The 23449-nt window shown below is 35.7% G+C and overlaps 1 protein-coding gene across 1 annotated transcript in view; it reads right to left on the reverse strand.

The window, feature by feature from the left end:
* LOC107093744 (glutamate receptor ionotropic, NMDA 3B-like) overlaps window positions 1–23449 on the reverse strand; it is a 145542-nt gene that overhangs the window by 4343 nt on the left and 117750 nt on the right. The window contains exons 9-10 of the mRNA XM_015388989.1: window positions 2717–2868; window positions 1450–1618 (exon numbers count right to left, since the gene is read on the reverse strand). Coding sequence (XP_015244475.1) covers window positions 1450–1618; window positions 2717–2868 — 321 coding nt within the window. The remainder of the gene's footprint in view (window positions 1–1449; window positions 1619–2716; window positions 2869–23449) is intronic.

The raw sequence follows: 23449 nt of genomic DNA on the forward strand, positions 1-23449 counted from the left end.
AATGTCAGCAGACAGCAAGAAGCCTCCCAGATCTCCAGATGCATTTGAGATATCAAAAAAGTACTCCAGAGTGTTGTTCAGCATGGGGGTGAGTAGAAAATGAAGGCTAATCATGTTTTGGGTGTACTATTCCTCTAAGGTCTGTTACTTTGTCACTTTTAGGCTGCTTTTTTATTTAAAATAGTTCTGACTTGGATTATCTGGTTTGAACTCATTACTAAACCTATAAACTAAAGAATAAACTGGTTGGGATTTTGACCAACCCAAAAATATCAACCCAGGCCTATTTTTAAATTAACAGCTGGCTAGTTAAAACTTGAACACAATAAGGTGTTCTCACTGGGCTGTGTTTCAAAACACACAGGAACTGTCTGATAAATCAGATTGAAGTCACCAAACTCAATCTGGGTACCTGAGATGGAAGTAATACTTCCAATGGTATCCAATTATTCTCAAAAGAACAGTGCTTAAGTATTCAAACAGAAACATTCCAGGCTATTGTTGATCATTACAGAAATAAAGCATGGTCAGGGTGCAACTCGCTAAGGTTCAATTAACCAAAAAATGAGAAACAAAGAATTTATTCCTCCAAAAATGTAATTTCATGAAATTTTTGACCATGATGAGTTTTTGTAAACTTCTGACCAGAACTTTAGCCATTACAGAGAAACCTTTCCTTATTAAAGCCCTGTGTTGGATGCTGTAGAAGGCTTCCCAGAAGTAGGTGCCCTTTTAGAAAAATGTAGCAAACATATACCAGCAGTCTTAATATTCAGACGGCTGGTTCCATTATTCACTCCAAAAGCTGCCACAGGGTTCTCATTTAGTATTGACTAGAGTTGCATAAAAAGAGAAACTTCGCATGACCTTTAAATTCTGCACTGTTATTCATTTGTTATTTCAGCGTTGTTGCAAAACTCACAGATTCTCATATACAGCATGTTATATTAAGACTGGAGTCTTGTTTTGTATTTACAGAAACCATTAGTGTCAGATAAAAACTACTTAACCGTCAAAGACATAGATGTATAACAGAAGGTCATGAACCAGAGCATAAAACATCGCTTATCGGAAACGTGCATAATTTAAAAAGTTTAAATTAACTTATTAATTTATAGGCAACATTAAAACTTAATTATGTAATCAACAAGCTCTTTTCATTAATTAATGTAATTAACATAACATTAAGAGGTCGGGCTATATCTTTCCACAATAACTAAATTGCATCTATAATGGTCTCAAGTAAGTGTTATTAAAAGTTTGTAACAGAAGAGGGCGCAGGTTATCTTCAAGTGATGCAGGTAGGAATTTTACGAAAGAGCAGCTGGAGTGCATGAACACCAGAGACTAACATTAAGATAAAAAACACACATCTTTGCAGAAAATGTTCTTTCCTGTATGCGAGATGTGACAGAGGGAGCATGCATGCATATCCAAACATGTGTTCACCCACCTGGCTGGTGTGCAGCCAGTACTGCAGGGTGTTTGAGCGTCGGAGGCGGGGGACCACCAGGTGATAGAAGGTGTGTTCACCTGCCAAGGTCAGCAGAGCTCCCCCGACTCCCATGCACAGCAACACAAACAGACCTGAAAAATGCTGGATCCCCATCTGTAGAGTCTGACAAAGAGAGGAAGATGAGGGATTATCAGAAATTGGTGGATCTGAAAGCCGACAGAGAATCAAATGCAAAGCTTTTTTATTTATTCTTAAAGTAATTACCATTAAGGCAACTGCATGTGACTATGCAATTGATATTCTGCCGTTGTAGTGTGGCTGTGTAAGCCCATAAGAGTATTAATAAAGTGTAACAAAACATGCAAGGGGAGGAGAGGGAAGACAGACAAGGGGAGAAATGGGAGGTTCAAGTAAGGGTAATACAAATAAACAGCAGTTAGAAGAGAGAGACAACAAAAAGGGGAAAACAGTTGAATAAGAAAACACTGTTTCCTTTCTGTTTGCCAACAACCCTTTCTCAAGCAACATTCATCCACTGGAGAAAGTGGCAGAGCTGGTGGGGATCTCTTCCAGTACCCTATAATTATGTTTCTCTCACCCAACTCATTTCATCGCCGCCTCTGATGGCAATTAGCCCCATGCTGACTCAACAAATTCATCAACATCTACATTGACCTCCTTTTGCTCCTGATCCAGGGGGCCAAGTTTGCACTAATGCTCACATTGTTTCAGAGTAGCCAGCTATCCAAGCCTTAAATGGGATGAGGACTAATACATTTCTGGTGCGGGGTGAAGTTAAGGTTGCATAATTGCGTTTTGTTACCATATTTCAACTTTGAAGTAGGATTTTTTTTTTTTTTTTTAAAAGGATGGCCAAAGGGAGTTGGATTGCTTCTCATTTTGCAGAAATGAGATAGAGACAGACAGAGGGTTGTGTCTAGGGATTTTCACTCTTAAAAAAAACTGAAAGGAGAAGGGAACGCAGAGAACTTTATGTACTCTTCAATCACACTCAAGAAAGTTGAAATGGATGCGGACACTTGGTTTGTGCATGAAACTCTGGTTAAGGTAGGTGCATGGAACAGAATTTAATTAATGTTACTGCTTTATGTGTGCATCTTTGTGCACATGTGCTTTAGCTGGCAGTCAATCTCGTCTCCATCCTAAAAGGGGGACTCATTTATAGAAGTACAGCAGCAGAAGGCTTTGCTTTGTACACAATACACGTTCACCATGTGAACACTCCCACTGATGACTTACCTCGGTGACTGCAAAGACTCTCTTTCCGCAGGGTACAACCTTATACCATTTATCATGCAGCATGTCCATAAAGCCGTCAGACTTGTAGCGACTCACAAACTCTGACACATTACGGGTCAGAGGAGAGCCCTGGGGAAGGCCTATGCCATAGCCTGCAAGTAGACATAGACATGGATGTAAATACATGTTGCCTCAATGCAGTAACTCAAAACTTTAGCTGTGCTGGAGGAATGGGGCTAACAAACTTTGTGGAAAATAGTTGGCCACTTTCATATAGCCAAACAGCAGATGCCCTCTGGAAATATGCAACTTTAGTTTGCAGGCTTCACTTTAAATTAGACTCAACCATTTTCTTTAACCCAAGTAGGGTGAATATGCAGTGCAAAGAGACAACAGAAGAGAAACACAAGATCTAGTGCTCGTTATAAGCAACAGCTGTGATTTACAGTAAGTAGCCACTTTATTGGGTACATTTCACTTATTGGACACCATTCTGGCTTGGCTTCAGGACTGCCTTCATTTCTCTTGCCATCAGTTCAACAAGGTTTTAAATAATATCTCCCTGATATTTTTCTTCAAAATTAAATACCAGCATCACACGCTGCACATTCATGATAGAAATCTTCTGTTCCACAATATCCTAAAGCTGCTCTGTTGGATAAAGATCTGGTGACGGTTGAGGCAATTGCAGTAATTTATTGTTGTGTTCAATAAACTATTTAGGGGATGGACAGGGTCAGTACTGATATTTAAATAGGCTGCAGCATTTAAACAATTTCCCCCCTGGTACTGAGGGACACAAGAAAATCTTCCCCACACAATTACACCATCACCATCAGTCTGAATAGCCAAATCTATTTTTCAAATCAAATTTATTTTTAACACTATCTGAATTTTAGAATTAGAATTAAACTTTACTGTCATTACATTGTCACACGTAAAACGCAACGAAATGTAGTTTGCATCTATCCAGAAGTGCTATACAGGATATAAATATTTATTTACATCTGCACAGAGACTATGTATATATTGACTATAAATGTTATATATAAGCACAGAGTGATTGTAACAGGGTATAAAATAAATTATTATATGAAAACTATATACAGATTATACAGGAACATTAGGATATAGATATTAGTGGGTTTATAATATAGTATAAATAATGACAGATAATAACAGAAAAAAATATTTTCAGATTATATACAGCTAGAGTTGTATACTGTAGTTGCATAGTAACTGGTGTTGGTTCCATGGATGTGTGTGTGAGGACCGTCCATAAGCTATTTTACTGTGTTTTGGGGGGGTGTACTGTTCTAATGGTTGGTGTCAGGAGGCGTTCAGGAGCCTGACAGCTGTGGGAAATGGTAGGAATGTTTCCACCGAACCAAGCTTTCACTAAATGCTTCTGTTTCTTCTTATTATCACAGAAATAACACATCCTAGGTATTTTCAATCTTTTTCACCTAAAGCTCATTAAAATGCAACAGTTTGGGCTAGAATTTGCATCAAAATAATAAAGAACATATTTAACAAAGAAATCTAGGCTGAATGAAGTTTATTTGTATGCAAAAGGGGGCAAGCAAACTTTTTTGTTCTTGTTGGAAAACAGTTAAGCACATGTTAACCCCAACCAACTTCTCTGCGCATCTTTTCTCCTTTTTCAGACCTCTCTCTAAAAACCTTGAGGTAGTGATGATATAAAAATAATCGTGGGATCAGAACATCTGTAAACACCAATTATGCAATTACGCATCGTTCGTCCTTTCTGATTGCTAGTTCAGATTTCATCTTCATCATGTTCAGATGCCTACATGCATTGAGTTTCTGTCATGTGATTGGCCTGTTCACTGTTTGTGTCAATACGTCTATCATTGTTAGGATCAAATAGTTAGCCACATTAATTTACATTTCTATCCTTTCATATTCTAATACTTGTAAAGTATTTTGCAGCATGAAAGTAACTGATCTAAATATCAATGTAAAGAGAGAATTCTTTTCTCAGGACCAAAAGAATCAGAACAAAAGACATAAATATTAGCACGGGGTCTTTCATTTCCTCTAATTTGTATCTATACAAACAGACGCATAGATTTCTGCAATCTTCTATGTGTGAGATTGAAGAAAATGTTCTTCTTTGTCCTTTTGTTAAGACTAAGTGAAGCATTCTAAATATTCTTTGACTTTTGTGAGAAACACAATATTATTCCTGGTACTAATTTCCGTATCCAGTTCTTAACCAACAGTCGCTTGTCTGATTCAGGCAAAACAGATGTTCCAAAAACTTCATCCATATAAACTTTCATCTACGGCTTTTTTAAATACATTTTAAAAAGCGAGGGATCTGTATCTGTGTTTTAGTAACAATACAAGTCCTGAATCTGAATCTTTCTTAAGCTCTAGAAATACTACATAGAAGTTCACATTGTTTCTCTTTGCATACATAATAAAATTCTATCATATATCCTCCAGCAAACATTGCTTTCTACCATTAACCTCACCTAACTGCTGTTAATAGCTATTGATCTTAACGTCCACAGCAATGTTACGTGCCAATAACTCCTGAAAATGCCACTTTTCATGGTGTTGGAAGGACTACACTTCCTGAGAAATCTCGACAAACAAACAGTATAATTTATAGCAGATTACTCTCTAGAGAGCTGGATTTATCCTCTTAAATGTGGTTTGACCCGATATAATGCAAAACACGGTAAATCCATTGTAATGTGGTCAGATATTACCGCTTCATGCAGAGCCGATTAAGAAACTTTGAGGAGAAAAAAAAAAATCACTCATACAGGTAACTATTGCTGATATCCTGACTTGCACCTGATTTTCAGATGTGAAAATGGCAAATAGGCTGTACTACATAATGCTTTTTTTGGGCCAGGAGACTTGACCAAAGAACTTTATACTACATTCACACATTCATGCACAAACAGGTGAACTAGACATGTTTCCATCCAACTAAAATGCGAATTTTAGTTGGATGCAAAGTATTATAGAAAAAGCTAATGGAAACACACTCTGACAGAAGCTAGGTTGCCGTACACAGGCGCCACTGGTTCCTCTCACCACAAGAGGAAATGTGGGAAGGTGTCTTTCCCAAGGACACAACAACATTGAAAGCCAGAGCCGGGGATTGAACCGACAACCCTGCAAACCTTCTTTAAGAATCTGCTCAGCACACATTTTAGAAACGCACAGACCTTCTTAAAATCAGGTACAGTATGTTCTACAAAGTTCTTTCCTTTTTCTTCCTCCTTCATCTTGCAATTCAATTTGATTTATAAATCGTGACTGATGAATCACTAAAAACTGTTTTTGCAATATATTTCATAAGATTTTATAAGAATGAAAACATTTTTATAAGTAGAGCATGTTCTAGAGGAAGTATGTATGCCTCAAATGAAGTCTATAAATCATTAATAGAGATGTTTGGAGTTTCATAACCTACCTGAGGAACCTTGTTGCAGCTCCCTTTGCTTCTCTCTTTATGTATCTTATGTCTGAAGCACTGTAAATAATGGCCACTAATGGCACAAACTCTACAAAAATTCTTGTTATAAATTGTTGAATATGTTCAGCATTACTAGTAAGTGACAGAGAGTGCAACCTACAAAACAACAGCTAGGGAGTATGTTGCTACATAATTTGTATCCATATAACATTCTGGACATGTGGATAAATGGATTTTGTAGCACATATTCAGCTGAGGCTGAGCAGGAACATTACAGCAACAGCATTTTCAGTGCCATCAGCGAGCAGTGTACTAACTTTATGGTAGAACGGTTACATTCATCTATTCCTCACAATAATGAACATGATTGCCTGTTGGAAATTTACCAAAAAACAAGAGAATGACTCTCAGCCTGAGGGTAAAAAAACAAAACAAAAAAAAACAGAAAATATGATTACATAAAATAAAATACCTCATGCAGCTTTTGGATATAAAACCTGACTAATTTTTTCATTGAGGCATTTGTTTTTAATCAACTCAGGTGGGGGCCCTGAATTAACTACACTCCTAATAAGTGTTTTTTGTGCTCTTTCTTATGTCATTGTGCATTGTGCACATCAGTCTGTTGATATAAATATCTAACTGACTGTATATTGACTGTGATTCCACTGGGGAAAGAAATAGATATAGAAATACAGAAAATTAATTGTGAAAGAGACACAACATGCTAATGACAGCCTTGCATTTCTGAAAACAGCGAGATCTTGAAAAAAAAAACAAACGATAAAGCTATCCAAGTTTAAAGGGATAGTGGTGGTGAATAGTCATCCATGCAGAAACTCTGATAAGGCCAAGATGTTATATTATAGATGACTTTGATTTTTAAGACTTGACATTCGAATGGTTAATTTAAAATGCTGGTGAAGATTCTAAGTCATCCAGCTCATAGTCATTCCAAAAAAGGTTTTTAAAGTTAAGAAATAAACCACTAGATTTTGTTTTCCAAGTTTGAAGACCTTTCCTTTCTCATCCAGGAAGCTTTCTTAAATTAAAATGTCTGGATTAGCGTTGAGATCCAGGCTTTATAGAGTAGCCCAGCGAAGCCTTGTTATGGCTTAGAAAACCTGCAAATTGAACCACTCCTTAGTAATGGGGAGTCATTGAAGTTAATCTAAAATATTTCTGTGCTTCATGAGTTGCAAAAATATATATTATCAGGTTAATGATTTCCACCTGGGTTAGAAATACAAACTTTGTTAGAATGAAGTTCAGCAAACTACTGTGCCAAGAAAACTTTAGGAACAGCTTTTGGAAATTATAAAATATCCTGATTTAGTTCAACTAGAAAACTTTTGGAAGTTCCTTTAAATGAATCCAAGTTGGTTGATCTGAAACCTATTTCTCCAGAGGAGAAGATGAGCTCAGACTGTTGGATAATTCTAATGCAAACAAGAGTTTAAAAATGATGGATTGTCAAAAATATGCATCAGTACTTTTACAAAGTGGTACTTATCAAATAATGTTTGTGTAAATATAAATAAAAATCTAAAAAGTATTTGAGTTATGTTTATGCATGAGAACATTTCATGAAATAAGGCTGTAATATGTCTAAAACACCAAGACAAATGCTGTGAGTAAATGAAATCACTACATGGCTCATTAAATCAGCATGGTGTGTAGACACTGTTATGTCTGTCTTATTTTTCTGAGTGTGATAAAAATGCAGCAGCATGAATAAATACAAGACAAGTAAAAACTAAAAAATAACCAACAGCATGCAGCGCTTCAAAGGTTTTACAACCATTATGTTTTTAATTAAGTACTTTGTCACAAATCTTTATTGCTTTAATATATCGCTTGATTTTCTGCTGTAAGATTTTCATGAGAGTTGATTCGTAATCTCATTCACATAACAACTAAAAAAATGTTTAAGTTACATTATAGCATTCTGTAACTATAAAACGAAAGAGAAATCTGTTCTTTAGCTTTCAATCAAAAGACTCTGAGAATTACAAGCTCCCCTGGGGTTGTTTGTTTCATTTAATCTGTACTGCAGTGAAAGATGCGGTGGTGCCAACCTTTCCTTTTTTTCTTTTGTTTTTTTTTTAGCTTTGCGGGGTTTTCTCAGGCTTGGCAGCTGTTTGTTGGTCTGTGTGTGTTTGTGCACTATGGGACTGTCAAGGTGTGTGAGTCTGATGGGGGTCGTGGACAAAAAAGGAGAATAGCAAAGGTTCACCCAACTGTCACACTCTACTTGCTACATGACAAAGAGTGTCTGTGCTTCTTCCTTATATTCCCATTTTCTATCTCTGTTTATTCTTCCTATTTTATGCCATCATTTTATTATTCCTTCTTCCGGCACTGAGGTCATTTCTCTTTTGGTATTGCTACCAGTCGGGTTGCCCTCATTCCTTTGCTTTTGTTCTCTATCTGCTTCAAACTTATGTTTTGTACAGTCCTCAGGTCCTCTCAGCTGTGTCCATATGTCTGCCTCATCTTTCTTCTGCTTCCGGGCGACAGGGTTTTATCTGCCATTAGTTTATCTCCATCTGCATTTTGTAGTACCTTTATTTAGACAGGCAAATGCAAGTATAAATGCACTTGTCTTTTGTTTTGAATCTCTCCCAGAGATGGGTTTAGTTCGTCTAAAGCCCAAAGCCCTGAAGCATTTACTTAAAGGTATAGTGGATGATGTTCTTTAGCAGTGTGGATCATCAAAATAAGTGGTCCTCCTAATTGTAAATCATTCTGGTGATATGTTTACATAAGGCAGTACTAAGTGCGCATGCCCATTTTCACTTACCCGTGGTGAGTCTGACGTAGTGTAAAAATTGCAAATCTTCTTTTAGAAAGTAAGCTTGTATGAGCGATGCAACCAGCAACTTTTAAACAAACGTGTTTAATAGGCGTTCCCTCTCGGGAGTGGGTACAGGGTTGTGCATGTAAACGTTTCTAAAAAAGCAGAGAGGACGGATCTTTTCAAAAATTTGTGAAAATCCTCCACTATACCTTTAAATTCCACAGTCAAGACACGGACTCCGTAAATGGGGAAAATATATTCTTCCAACCAACACAATCACGCTATCAAACTAAATAATTACAATAACTTGTCTATTTATATCACTATGCTAGGCAACTCACAGAAGCATTTTAATAATCCTGCATTTCTTAGGCCTATATACAGTATATAACTTACACAGACTGATAAAATACTACTTATAAAATGATCTATGTAAATAAACCTCATCATAACCTGACAAAAAAGGTGATGCGAATCTTGCAGAAGCCATTTTCTAGCATGACGGCCTCCGTATTGTTGGAGGAGAAAAAGGGGTGAGGAAGCGGTTCATGCAGCTACAGTCTACAGAAAATAAGATACTCTAGATTTAATGCAAATTGCCTAATCTTTCTCTATGCTATGCTAAGAAAACTTACGCTTTAAACCTCAGGTAAATCTGATGCTTTTCAAAACTGTACAATTCCTTCAGCTTTTATTGATCTGAGCCATTGGGGGCAATCATGAGCATCAGCATCCTTTACAGTAGATGAAATGAGAAGAGCAACACAGAAACAATACATTAATTATTCAAAACAAGAACACAGATAAAAAAAAAAACCCAAAAAAACAAACAAAATACTTCAAAGACATGACAGGGCTTGGTATTTCACAAAATCACCCATTGGTTAAAACCATATAACACGAAGATTTAAAAATGCTGATATGCATGACTAAATAAGCAGTGGTGGAGGAGCTTAAGCCCCTACGTATTCCTTAGGCTTTCACAAAACATTATATAAAAATCCTTGTAGGAACACACAAATAGAAAACTGCTGGATAATTGCTTTGACTTATCTAATGACTTAATGCTTTGCTAGTTTTCAGCACCATCTAGAAAACAATGTTATTTTGACATAACATCACTTTATCCTGCTAGCATGCAGGATAAACAGGTTTTTTTATTCCATAGAAACGTTTTTTATTTTTTTTTCTGTAAGTCAGCTAAATTTTGAATATCAACATAGTTAATCGTTAAATGAACATATTGTAAATTAAGGGAACTGATCTTAAAGCTGAGCTAATGTTTTTTTTTTTTTTTATGAAAGCGGAACTGGTTTCTATTTAATTGTAATATCAAGTAAAAAACAGGTGAAGTAAAATATCTTCTTGGTGCACAACGATGTGGTCTGCCACTGAATTTGAGAGTGAAAATCCAATTATCTGGGATCAGGACCTTTCATATAAAGTCAATTAAAGGAGTATTTTTTATTCCAACCATTAAAAAACTTAAATGACTCATTAAAAGATTTTGATATAGCTTCCACGCAGTTTCAAAACAAATGTAGAATGTCGTACCATTTTATCATACCATCATTTTGTACGATCTTTTTTAGGTTTACAACTTTTGATTTTATAAAGTGCAGCTAAATAAATTATACCTATTGTAAAAATATCATCTTGGAAAATCTAAATCATTTATTTTTACAGCTCTACAAAAAAAAATCAATCTAATAAACCTGGATCTATGCAAAAATGAATAAATGAGATCATTGAATGACTCTTCATTTTCTTCTTTTATTACTACCATCCTTTTTTTAAACTTTTCAGTTTTATTTCCCCCCCCAGATACAGTTGATCTCATAATCTAACATTCATTTGGCACAGTTATTTTTTTCTTTGACATTTTTATTATCAAATGAACTGCATGTCTGAGATCCTTCCAGAGTGGCTCAGGGACCCAGGTCTAGACTGAGATGGCTACTCCAGAACTTTGCTCTGTTCTGCTGTAGCCAATGAATTTGGGTTTTGGATAGTTGTCCTACATCCACCCAAAATTAATGATATACCTCCATGTTTTAAAGTCGGAACAGTATACTTTTCAACAGTAGCATTGTTGACTCCTCTCCAAGTAGAACATCTATGGTTTGGTCAAAAAGTTTTAGCCTCATCACTGCTAAGGACTTTACTAAGAAACTGCTAAGGCTTGTCTTTGTGCTGTTTGTCGTATTATGAGCAGCATACTTTGTGGCATTTATGTAGTTGTGACTTTCTTTGGGCAACTTGACCTTGCAGCCAATTTTTCTTCAGTACCTCCTTATAATGGATCAAAAATACAAAAAACACACTACTTTTTTCTGAGAGCCCTTTCTTTTTTTATAGCCAAGATTATTGTAGCTTTTTCTTTGTATCCACTCATAATTTTCCTGGTAGTTGTTTTTTTCAACCTGAGCAGAGTTAAAGAGTCAAGAGTTAAAGCACTGTACCTTGGAATTTTTTTTTTTATTGTTTTATACATTTCAATTAACCAGTAAACAGAAATGTCACAGGATCACTAAAAAAATATCCACCAGGGTATGTATACTTTGAGCAAAACTGTTATTGGTTATCTGAGCTGCTGTACATTATATTGCCAATACCTGCCTTGACTCACATATGAGCTTAATGTCATGATCTGCCATTCTGGACTTTTTGGTTCCATGTAAATTTTCATTTTGGGTTCTAAGTTATGCTTTATTTTATGTTATTCTGTATTGTCAAGATCTATATCATTTTTTAATTGTTGGTCTAGTTTTAGTTAGTTATTCCTTCTCTTATACTTAGGTTATGTCTTACAAAGTTTGCAGCAAAATGTCTTGGTATGCTGAAGCATTCAGAGTTCCTTTCACTGGAACTAATCGGCCAAGCCCAGCTCCTGAAAGAAAAAACCCACACCATAACGCCCTCCACCAAACTTACAATACAATACTGACACAGTGCAGTCAGCAAGTACGGATCAGATTTCCAGATGAAGAGTGTGAACTCATATCCACTTCCCTGGAGTCCAGTGATTGCATGCTTTACTCCACTGCATTTGCAAAAGTTTTGCGTTGCACTTGGTGATGTAGGGCTTGGATGCAGCATCTTAACCATGGGAACCCATTCCATGAAGCTCTCTGCGCACTGTTCTTGAGCTAATCTGAAGGCCACATGAAGTTTGGACTTATATACTGATTAACTCTGCAGAAAGATGGAAATCTCTTCGCAGTATGTTCTTCAGCATCCACTGACCCCCTCTGGCTGTTTATGGCCTACCACTTGGCGGCTGAGTTTCAAGTTTTCCAAATTAGTTTAATTTTCTTATGATAAACCTGACAGTTGACTGAGGAATATTTAGAAGTGACTGAATTTTTAGCACAGGTGGCATCCTATCACAGTTCCACGCAGGAATTCATTGAGCTGATTCTTTCACAAATGTTTGTAACAGCAGTCTCATTTCCTGGCATTTTATACACCTGTAATGCTTTATAAAATCAAGAATTTGGATGGGTTAGCTTTGAGCAGTATAGTATAGCTTTGGTTTAAAATATTGTAGTTTTATAAAGTATTTTGTAATTCAAATTAATTCTTTATCCAAGTTCAATTATTTTTGTAAGGTTATTTTCAAGATGGCGGATCATTGATTTTATCTTAAAATATTTAAATATGAGTTAAAATATTAGTTTTATTATAATTATTTCTGAACCCAATTGTTAAATTTTTTATTTTCCAGGTTATAGATTATTCCTTTCACAGGGTTAACAATATGTGTCAATCAAATTGACCAATTTTTTGGGTTGACATCTCACTCCATCTACTGTTTCTAACCCATAACAAAATCAAGTTGGGTTTACTAAACTCAGACCTGGATAAACCCATGTTTTTTGTTTTGTTTTTTTTAGACTCTAGTGGCTTTTATTTTGTTATTTTTGAAAGTATGTATACAGGAAAGTGGATTACAAGAAAGGGGAGAGAAATTTTGGCAAAGGTCAGCAGGATCGGGTCTCCAACCTGCGAGAGCCAGTATATGGGTCATGCTCTCTACCTTCACACTATATGCAGCATCATAACACAAGTTTGACACAAGTTGGGTTAAAAGTTGGGACAGTTTTTTTATTTTTTATTTTCAAAACCATAACTATAATAATTACTGTGATTACATGTGTAAAAACACACCAACAGTTATTTTTTCAAAGCAATCAAAAGTCAGAAAGTTATTCTACCAACTGCATGATGAATTCAGAATGCTATCACACAATAATTCCTTTCTTTATGTCAATTAGGTTTACTTTATATCTTGATTTTCCAACATGCTGAGATCTTTGAGCTTTAAATCTTCCTAATTTGAAATTCCCTCTTACTTATTTACTGTCCCTCCATATGAGAGATAAGTGGGGCTTTGACTAAAGGGGATAATAGCAAACAGCTGCTGATGCATTTCAGAAGCTGCTAACATGGAACGGTTCATAATTATGTAGTGGATACTCTAAAATATGTCTATGACATGAAATGGAAACAGAGCACCTGCATGTATTGCTATTTTGAGAGGCATAAACAAAGTCTGTGATGCTTCTCCCACTCTCGTTAAAATCAGACTCATTTTAGTGCATGAGATAAATAAATATGGAACAAAATGATGGGACTGTACAGCATACTGATAATCATGATAATCATGACTCTTTGTACTTGTCCGTTGAATGAAACATTATCCACAGAAATCAGCATCAAACTGCTCTAAATTCAACCATTTCCATCAAATTTGAGTTGTTGCTGCAGATGAAATTAACAGCTACATGAAACCATGAAACTGTTTCTCACAACATTTACAATTTAAACAGCAAAAAAAAAGCCCCTCTCTCTCTCTCTCTCTCTCTCTGGCTTATGAATGTAACCCTGCTTGGTTGAGACATCAAGCATACATTTTAATTACATGATGTCTGTTTTGCTCTTCATGCATTCTAATTCAGTATGATAGCAACATGAACATGCAGATAACAGTAGCATCTGGTTGACAGCAAGTTTTGGACCATTTTTGCGGTAAGGCTGGGTGCGCTAATTCTGCAGGAAGAGGTAGGTGGTTCTGTGTGTCAAAATGAGATCCAGTTGAATGTCTTGGCTTCAATGGCTCACTGCAGCTCAGTTTATACAAAATCTCTGCATGTAGACGCCAAATTAACCTGTTTGACATGACCTAAAATAAACATCTTTAAATTTTATTTTATGTCATAGAAAGTTTATATAAATTTTCAATCAAGTCCTACCTTTACAAATTTGCTTTGATCCGTGACAATTCATGGGAAATGGAGGGATGCTGGATATTGCTTTGTTAAACTCAAATATCTGCTTTGTTGATCAAGATTTCACTGAAATAATAAAAAAGAGCTTCATAGTTTTAAATTCTTTTACATTTTTATTTTTTATTCAAAGGTAACTGGGTAATCTTTTTACTGTCTTTCTGTGTTTTTAATTATTACTAATTGGTCCTTAAGCTCCCTGTCACATTTTGCATGTGTATTTTGGTTTGTTTGTCTTGTGTACTGCTCAAATGAATTGCCTCCGGTGGGATGAAAAAAGTGGTCTAAATCTAAGTTTTCTAAAACCAAAGATCTGATTTATTCCTAAGACCTGAGAAATGACAGGTTTATTTTTGAAATAATGTTTTTCTGAGCCCTGACAGTTTTTATATGCTGTATGGTGTACTAAAATGTACACCATACAACACAGTAAAATCAAAATCCATCATAGAAGAACTCAGCAGAGACCAATGTCAACTAGTGAGTTTAAATACGGAGGCAAAGGTGGAAAATGGCAATACACATGAGAAGCTAATTAAATGAAACGAGGGATAGCTGAAGCAGAGTTAAAGCAGGGCAGCTTAAGAATAAAGAAAATATAACATGAACAGAGCTAAGCAGGAGCACAAAGAAATCCATGAGTGGAAGTATGAACCAGAAATACAACAGGAAATGACTATAAATGTACAAATAACAGTAAATCAAATTACGGCGCTAAACACAAAATAACAAGCTAAACTGGAAAACACCTCTCATGCAATAATGAGCTCAGAGAAAATAATTAATTTGGCAAAAACCCAAATAGTCATGTAGCAACAGAATATAGCAAAGGTTAGGAATTCATCAATATGGACTGTCTAAAATGTAAAATTGAAAAAGAAATTCAATGCAAAAGAAAATAATCTAGATCCAACTTTCTTAAGAGTCTCTATTTTAAATACCTTGACTTAATTGACAAACATTTTAGGTTTAGTTTTTCCAAATGCTCAGATCGTTATGTTTTAGATCCCTACCCCCCAGGTTATTACTAAAGAACCCACCGTTCGACTGATGCCTCAAATCTTTCCAATCCTTGATAGAGGCCATTATAACAAAATAATAGATGTAATTCACTTTATCTGTCAGTTTTAATGCTCTGGCTGACTGCAGTGTATTGAGAGTGACCTTCATGTGGGTGACCTTTATTCATCCATGATCTTCAAACTAGAAACATAAAGCAAGGGAATGCAAAAAAAATTTAGAAAATACAAATGAAATGTATCTAAAAGAATTATCCTGTAAATAATTTTTTTTTTTATGAAACTGGGTTAAAATCTGGGAATACATAAGATTTTAGATGAATTTATATACGGGGTATTTTTACCTGTATTCATGCAGATCTTTTGAAGAATTTTATAACTATGCTATAACTATTCATTAAAGCGCATTGACAGAGGTCTGTACAGTAGTAGTGTACAGTAGTACAGACCTCAGCACTCTGTTGAGTAATATTGTGACTTTTTTTTATTTCCGTTGCATTCAATAGAGGCAACAAATATATTTTGCAGTTCTATATTTTACGTTTTTATTTTAAAATCTGAGACATTTTTACTCGCTACAAATCAAAATATGACCAGAGTTTAACATTACAGAATGTTTATGTAAAACTGACGTGTGAACAAGATAAGAAGAACTGCCGCCTGTCTGTCGTGGTTCCACAATCCTTACTAGTCCGTGTCGATAACGTACCATATTGTTGTTTGTCAAGATCTTTTTGAGGATTCCTCTTTCAAAACATACATTTTATTTCTTTCATATTTTAAGAGAGGTGAGGAAATTACTTTTATTGCTACATTTCTTTCTAAATATTGTCCCTAAAGCTGATAAATCCAGTTTACCGCTAAAGCATTCTACATTATCAGTAGTAAAGTGCAGGTAAATTTTGTTCTGCTTGAAAGGTTTTTTTTGACACATTGCACTTTAGATTTTTTTTCCCTCTCTCTCTAAAACAGAGCGGACACATTTCATTGTGTTCTCACAGAAGACACTTTTAGTTTTTCCAAGGAGAAAGCATGAGTGTAAATAAATGTAACTACATGATTGGTTTGGTGTTATGTTGAATTCTTATGCACCATGCTGTGTGAATACCATGTTTCCTTGGGCTAAAGTAGGTTTTTGACAAATTACACAACAAATTACAGACAATCTGGCTTGCTTCCTATCATGTAGAAATATCCTTCCTACTTTTACTTTCCCAATCATTGTAAATAATTTTCGGACTTGTTCTTAAGTCCCTTTATTATCAGTGTCTTTCCTTTTTTTCCTAAGTAAATTCTGTTGAGGTATTTTTATTTTTAATTAATTATTTTTTATCTTTATTATTTCTTAAATACTAGATGTACATTTACCCATTTTGTACATAATACAGAAAAGGTAAACTAGTGGGGAGTAAACCTGTTGCTCGATTCTCACTAATCCAAGTACTTTATCCAAATAAACACAGAAAACACTTAAAAATCATTGAGTTGATAGATATTGACATAAACTGACACAACAAAAATATATTGCTACACTGCTGTGTTCCAGCATCAACTTCCTGCACGTCATGGTACACTCTAAGATGGAAAAATACCACACAAATGTTTCTGGTATGTCTAAAAGATCTGCAACATAAAGTTGAAATGTGTCACATTTAGGTGCCAATGCTACAAAAGGCTAAACTAACATGACAGGACAATATGATCTATTCAACTTGAATAAATGGTTTAGATCCAGTTTATAATTGATTATCAAGCATTAATGAACTATGTGTTCATCATTAATAAATGGTCTCTTTAGCATTTAAAAGTAATGTTATGATGGTTATTGTAAAATGTTACCCTTCATCTATTTTCATGCTATATTGACAGTTAAAGATTTGCACATTTATATGGTAGTTACCACTTTTTAAGCCCCTCGAAGACTTTTGGTAACCTTCCTTCTCATTTTAGTACCATGTAAAAATAAACTTTGATATTGTGTGTTTTGCTCTCATATGAAAATAAACTAAATTAAACTAATTGTCCAGATCCTTTGTTTGCACTGAAACAAGATTAGCTCACCTCAACATGCTAAATGCTGAAAGTGTCTCAGAGAAAGGTAGTTAATGTGATAACTCATTTTTAACCCATTGGGAGCATACATGGACTGTCTAAGAAACACTGAACTGTGAAATTTGCTGGTTAAGTAGGGACAAAAAACAAAAAAAAGACTAGAAAAGATGTTCATTTCATGGTAGAAATTAATTACTCTATCCTTATGAAATCGATGCTTATACGTTTTATACCATTCATCATAATGTAATTGCCTTGCATTACATAAAAAGGGTGCACATTATAAGGGACATCAGTGATGATGACTCCAGTTTTAGACTTAGATTTAGGTTCCTGTTATGACCTTCTCACACTGTGAAATTTATTATTCTTATAAGACTATTCAATGACAAAAAATGTGTGGTGGATTGCATATATATTTTGTTAAATATCACAATAAGTTAACTTGTGCACATTGTATGATGTTGGCTTACTACTAAATCAGTTGTAACATACAGTAATACCCAACTTGAATCATTTTGCACTATTCATCTTGCTGCTTGTGACCAACAAAACAATCAATCTTAAGGAGGCAGACCTTGTAAAATGGAAAACACAAAATTAAATTGAACTGAGAAGAACAAAACTACTGTAAATGCAAAACAGAAGAGGTAGTTATTAGAAAATCCAAACAGGTGGAACTCATGACAAAAACGGTTTAAAGGACCTAATAAAAGTATTTTTGCATGTTTAATTAGATGTCAAAATATTACAAGTTAATAAGGTAGGTGTTGTAGTAGTTGAAATATTAGATTTGCTACACTGTTCCCTAGTTTGCATTCCGATTGGATAACCTGTTGTGACATCATCAAGATTTAGGTCGGCGCCTTAAAAGAATTTCAGACCTCGGGCTATCACACACTTTTTTAGAGTGCTAAGTCAGGTTATTGTCCATCAAAATGTCCCTTGTGAAGTATTTGTACCGTTTGTGCCAGAACACACTGTCTCTCTGAAAGATTTGCTTCTTATCAGCGACTGCTTTGAGATGAGTTTGTTTTGCTTTCTCTCAATGCCAACAGCAAGCTGACCACCTCTAGGTATCTGTTCCAAGGACGAGGATCTCTTACTGTCTACTTTGTATGCTTTTCCTTTATCACATCTTCTGCTTTGAGAGACGTATACAAACTTAATTTGCCTGTTAGTTTAGAACAGGGAAGGAAGTTGGTTGTCTGTTCTCACTCTTGCAAGATTTTTATGACTGAAGTGCCACTCTGATTGTCTTCTCTGATTTCCTTTGGTTACTGAATTCACTTAGATGCAATATTTTATTTTTAATGGATTTTTCAATAGATTAACTTTCCTAACTTATAGCAATGCACCCAAAATAAAAGAATGAAAAATGTTCCAGTCATTATAGACTTAAAAAATCAAAATGGATTTGAGGTAAAATAAAAAGTGAAAATTTTAATGAAATTAAAATACTTGTTGCATAGAACTAGATTGAGTTATTGCCCTGATAAAAATATATCTTTATGCAGAAATTACATTTGAGTTTATTATAAGCGTGTGGTTCCTCCCTCTTTCTTCAGGTCTATGTCTGAAAACCTCTATTGAAATTGAATTTAAAAAATCCATTGGTTTGCCCTCATTTTAAATAACTTCCAGTATGAATGTATATAAACCTTATCCATCTTAAATCAATGTCGGTTAAGCAAGAACTACTCAAAAACAAAGACTCCGATGTAGAAAATTTAGAAAAACTCATTTTGAATTTAATTTGTAATCAGGATGTTTGGAACATTTCTGTCTGTGTGTGTGTGTGTGTGTTGTAAATCATATTTAAAATGTGCAGTTTTCACTTGTTTTTATCAGGATCTTCGGAATTTCAGACACGGAAATGAACAAAAGGTGTCTGTGTATCACCACCGTCAGACGTGAGCTGTCCGCCCAATGACAGCCTTGGTCCTAGTCACAAAGTCCTCTGCCATCCTCATTTTCATCCTCAGACACTCCGTCCTGCTTGACTGAACCTGAATTGAGCGCTTATGTACAAAAGAAAAGCACACATTCACAAACGCATCTAAACACCCGATCCCCACACACACGCAGCCAGCCATATTTAGCAGCAATATTAGTAATGGGGTGTGTCTAGGCTGTCGTAAACATCTCGCAACAGCTCTCTGTGAAAACAGACACACAGCAACACTCCAGCATCTCTTTCCAGTTAAGCAGCCAACAGATTTCAGCAAAGCACCTTGCCTGTAGCAATTGCATAGCCCAATCCTTCTGCTTTTCTGTATCTCCTGACCACAAACCACCTTATAAATCCTCAGATAGACCGAATAACACTTTCTACTCTTTCTTTTCCTCCTACTTTTCCCTCCCTTTCCTTCTTTTCTCCCTACCTTAGTCCATCTGCTTGGGGTAAAGGTTGTCTTGATTAGGGGACTCTGTTGGCTGGGTCCTTTATCACTCGCTGTGCAGAAAGGCGCAAACTGGCAGCGGGCAAATGAAAGCCCCCTATCTCCTTCTGATGCCTGACTCCCACTTCTACATTTTTGTCACCTTTGTTGTTCTTTCTGCCACCTTCTTCCATCTCATGTGCTGCCCTCTGCTTTTTCCTCCTTGTGTTTTCCCATTTCCTGTCTGGATCATTTCCTGCTCATTCTTCTTAAACCACTAAGATTTATTGAGGTATTCACTCCCATCGTCCTAACTCAGACTATAAGGGTAAGCAGCGTTGATGGCCTCAGTAGATTCCTTTCACCTGCTATTTCCACAGAGAATATGAATCAAGCAGGCAGAAAACTGACCCATTCTACATACCAATGAGACCTGCTTTCCAGCTGAGATCAAAACCATCATAGAAGCAACCTTAACAGGCTTTGTGATGTGGCGCAAAGAAAGGAGTAGATATTCTCCAGTGAAGAGTCATACACCCCATGAGGGAACGTGGGAGCAGGGTCTTTCTGAGGCTATGTTCTGACTGACAGAGAAAAAGCAACAAAGTTAGTGTTTGCTCCCACGTGTCACCCTTACTAGCAGTATCTGCATGTCTCAGCGATGTGAAGACTGACACAAACACATAAGCGCTACACTCACTCCATCCCTGAAGGAACCTTCAAGTGACTGAGCTGAGAGGGGTTAGAAGTTAACGGTTTGATATATTTAATAAACTTGTTCTGTGAGCTGAAATTTCAGGTCGAAGTCACCTTCACAAGGAGTATAAGTGCAAATGGAATGTGACTAGAATAATGTAAAACTCTGAATAATAGCTTTTCATTTAGTAGAGTAAAAGAGAGAGCCTGACTTTTATTGGGATGAGGACATAATCTCATTTGGCAGGTCATCTGTAGCTTTTTATTTATTAAAGTGGTACGATTTACTCATGTGTACATATCTCTGCTGATGAGAATATTAAAACGAAACAATTTACTTAACTGAAATCACATCAAACCCTTAATTGCCGTACTAAGGGAAGAACTACAAGGTACACTGTTTTGAGTTTAATATTTTTAACTGGGCACAAAATCAAATTTTAATGCTTGACTGAGGAAAGGATCGATTATTCTATACAGTGAAGGATTTTGTGTCATTCCTCAAAAATCCTTTCAAAATTCAAATAGTGGTACGTTTTTACCTACCTATATATTCTGTACAGGGCAAAGATAAACTGAGTAAATTATAATTTTATGTATTCAAGGGGGAGGAAACTGTTCCAGATTAATCTGAACCTGTGTGAAAACATGGATCTCAGCTCATTAAATGCATTTGGAGGAATCATGTTTTTTGCCACCAGACATGTCGAACCAAGACTTAGATCTTCAATAGGACTTTCATGTATAACAGCATGAAGTACTGTAGACTGAAAAATGTCAAAAATCAACACATCATGCCCCCATCTGAAATTATCTGTTTTTAAATTATATTCATTTTAGGTTAAGCTGATTTCATTATTGCATTTGAAAATAGACAATGCAAACACTGCAAGAGAAGGAACACATTTTAGATCTACAAACTACCGAGACATTTCTACAGATAGATGACAAAAATATAACTTCAGTTCTCAAGTAATCAAATACATTTTAAGAACTTTCCACAACAAAGATAAACCCCAATAGATCAGCCTGGATTCAAACATTCTGTACCTTTCTACCATGCTAGAGTTCTAGCTTAATTTTTCCATCCTGCTAATCAGGTTTGACCTTTGAACCTGCCCTTAAAACCCCACACATCATTAAATATACTCCCAGAAAAACGACCCGTCTCATTGAGAAAGTTCCTGCAGTAGTACCCCCTACTTTAAATACAGTGTTGGTTGTTATAAAATTTGTAGCTGGAGGAAATATAAAAAGAAGGTAGAAAGCAGAACTTTCATTGCCATAGTCATAAGACAGTTGTATAAAACGGTTATTGAAAGGAAATGGGTTATATTTAAGGGTCTTTTTTATTATTCATGCCAGGAAGCACATTGCGATTGTCAAATAGAACAAAAGCAACGACCTCGCCTGTGAAAAATGTCCTCCCCCCTGAAGTCTCAAAGGAAAATGCTCTCCGTCAAGCTAGAATGACACTGGAACACACAGAAACACCAAAAGTAACGAACGTATACACGTTCACACATGCATGTGGTCCACTGGAAGAAGTTGCATACACTAAACCCCTGAGTGGGTCATTAGGCATTTCCTGTCTGGCGATGGATTTGTTTATGGACCTCGTGGCTAGTTTTCCTTTAGTCGAAGTAGAAATCATTAAGTCCAAAGTCTTCTTGCCTAACGTTGCCTGATTAATATTAGATGTTTGAGTGCCCCGGGGCATTATAAGCTCACGCACTTGTTATCCTGTCAGTCATGTTGCTAACTACAGCATTTGATTTTGATCTTTGTGTGAGTTTGCTGCACATAACTGATTTTACTTTGAGATAGAACTATCTTTTAAAATGTGGATACTTATTTGCCATCTTTACAGCGACGGAATCGTTTTTCATAAGGATTGAAATAAACTTTAACTGTTTTTGAGGCAGACAGGTCTTACAGCAAACAGCTTCAATAGATTTTAATGGAAATAAGTAGAAGAACATGTTTATAATTGTGTGGTCTAGAGTTAATCAAAAATTATACTTTGGCTGATGTTGAGCTTTTCCAAAAGCCTAATAGTAATAACCAAAAAAAAAATAGCTGTTGATTATTTTAATATCCTTATTGTGTAACTTTGTGCCCTCCGCATCAAAGGTCGCAAAAAAACAACCCTCAGTATAATAATGCCATGACTGCATTAGGAGTGTTGCCAAATGAGAAATGTAGGATTATCGTACTAGAGACATCAAATGATCATACTCTTGTCATAACCAAAATAGCAATTTTATATATGTGCTACAGTCACTTCGGTGTTGCATAGCGTCTAACAAGCGCTAACAGCTTTGTGGCATCAGCAACAAATGGATACATCAGCAGACCCATAGTCGCATAATGTGTAATGTTTGCTTAATAAATTATCTATAAACAAGTAATCTTTGTAACATGAAAACTTTCATAGCCAAAAATGGAGATTTGAATAAAAAAACAATCTGTAGAAATATAAATATGTAAAGACTCCCCTTCCTTTGTCTTTCCTTTGTTTTCCTTGTTTTGTTAACATTTAAATTTTTTTTCCTTTCTCTGTGTGTTTTTTTTATTTTATTTGTTTTTGTTTTGTTTTTTATATTGTTACTTCGGCTGCAGGATCTGTGCTGCAGCACTGGCAGACAGCGTTGCTCTCCGAACCAGCAACAAGTCTTAACCATACGATTAGACTTTTCCTCTCTTTCCGATAGCTCTGTGGTTATTGCTGCATACTCTGACTCTGCCCTGCCTTCTTCTTAACCTTTTCTCCGTCTTTCCCTTCCGTTTATTCACTTATTTTCATTTCTTTTTCCAGCCCGGCTCTGCAATAGGTTCTGTTACAAACCGATCCGTACCGGTAGCACAATCCATACAATCAGCTCATTTGCGCACAGATATTCCTCCAGGGCGCCATACATAATGTAATTATGGTACTAAAAGTACTTATTTCTATCCTTAAATCACAAAAGAATGCCAATACACAAGTTTAAGAAAAAATGTATTACTTTTCTGTTGATGCTTTTTATATTATGTC

Source organism: Cyprinodon variegatus, unplaced genomic scaffold (assembly GCF_000732505.1).
Source record: "Cyprinodon variegatus isolate N-32 unplaced genomic scaffold, C_variegatus-1.0 Scaffold444, whole genome shotgun sequence".
NCBI classification, from domain to species: domain Eukaryota; kingdom Metazoa; phylum Chordata; class Actinopteri; order Cyprinodontiformes; family Cyprinodontidae; genus Cyprinodon; species Cyprinodon variegatus.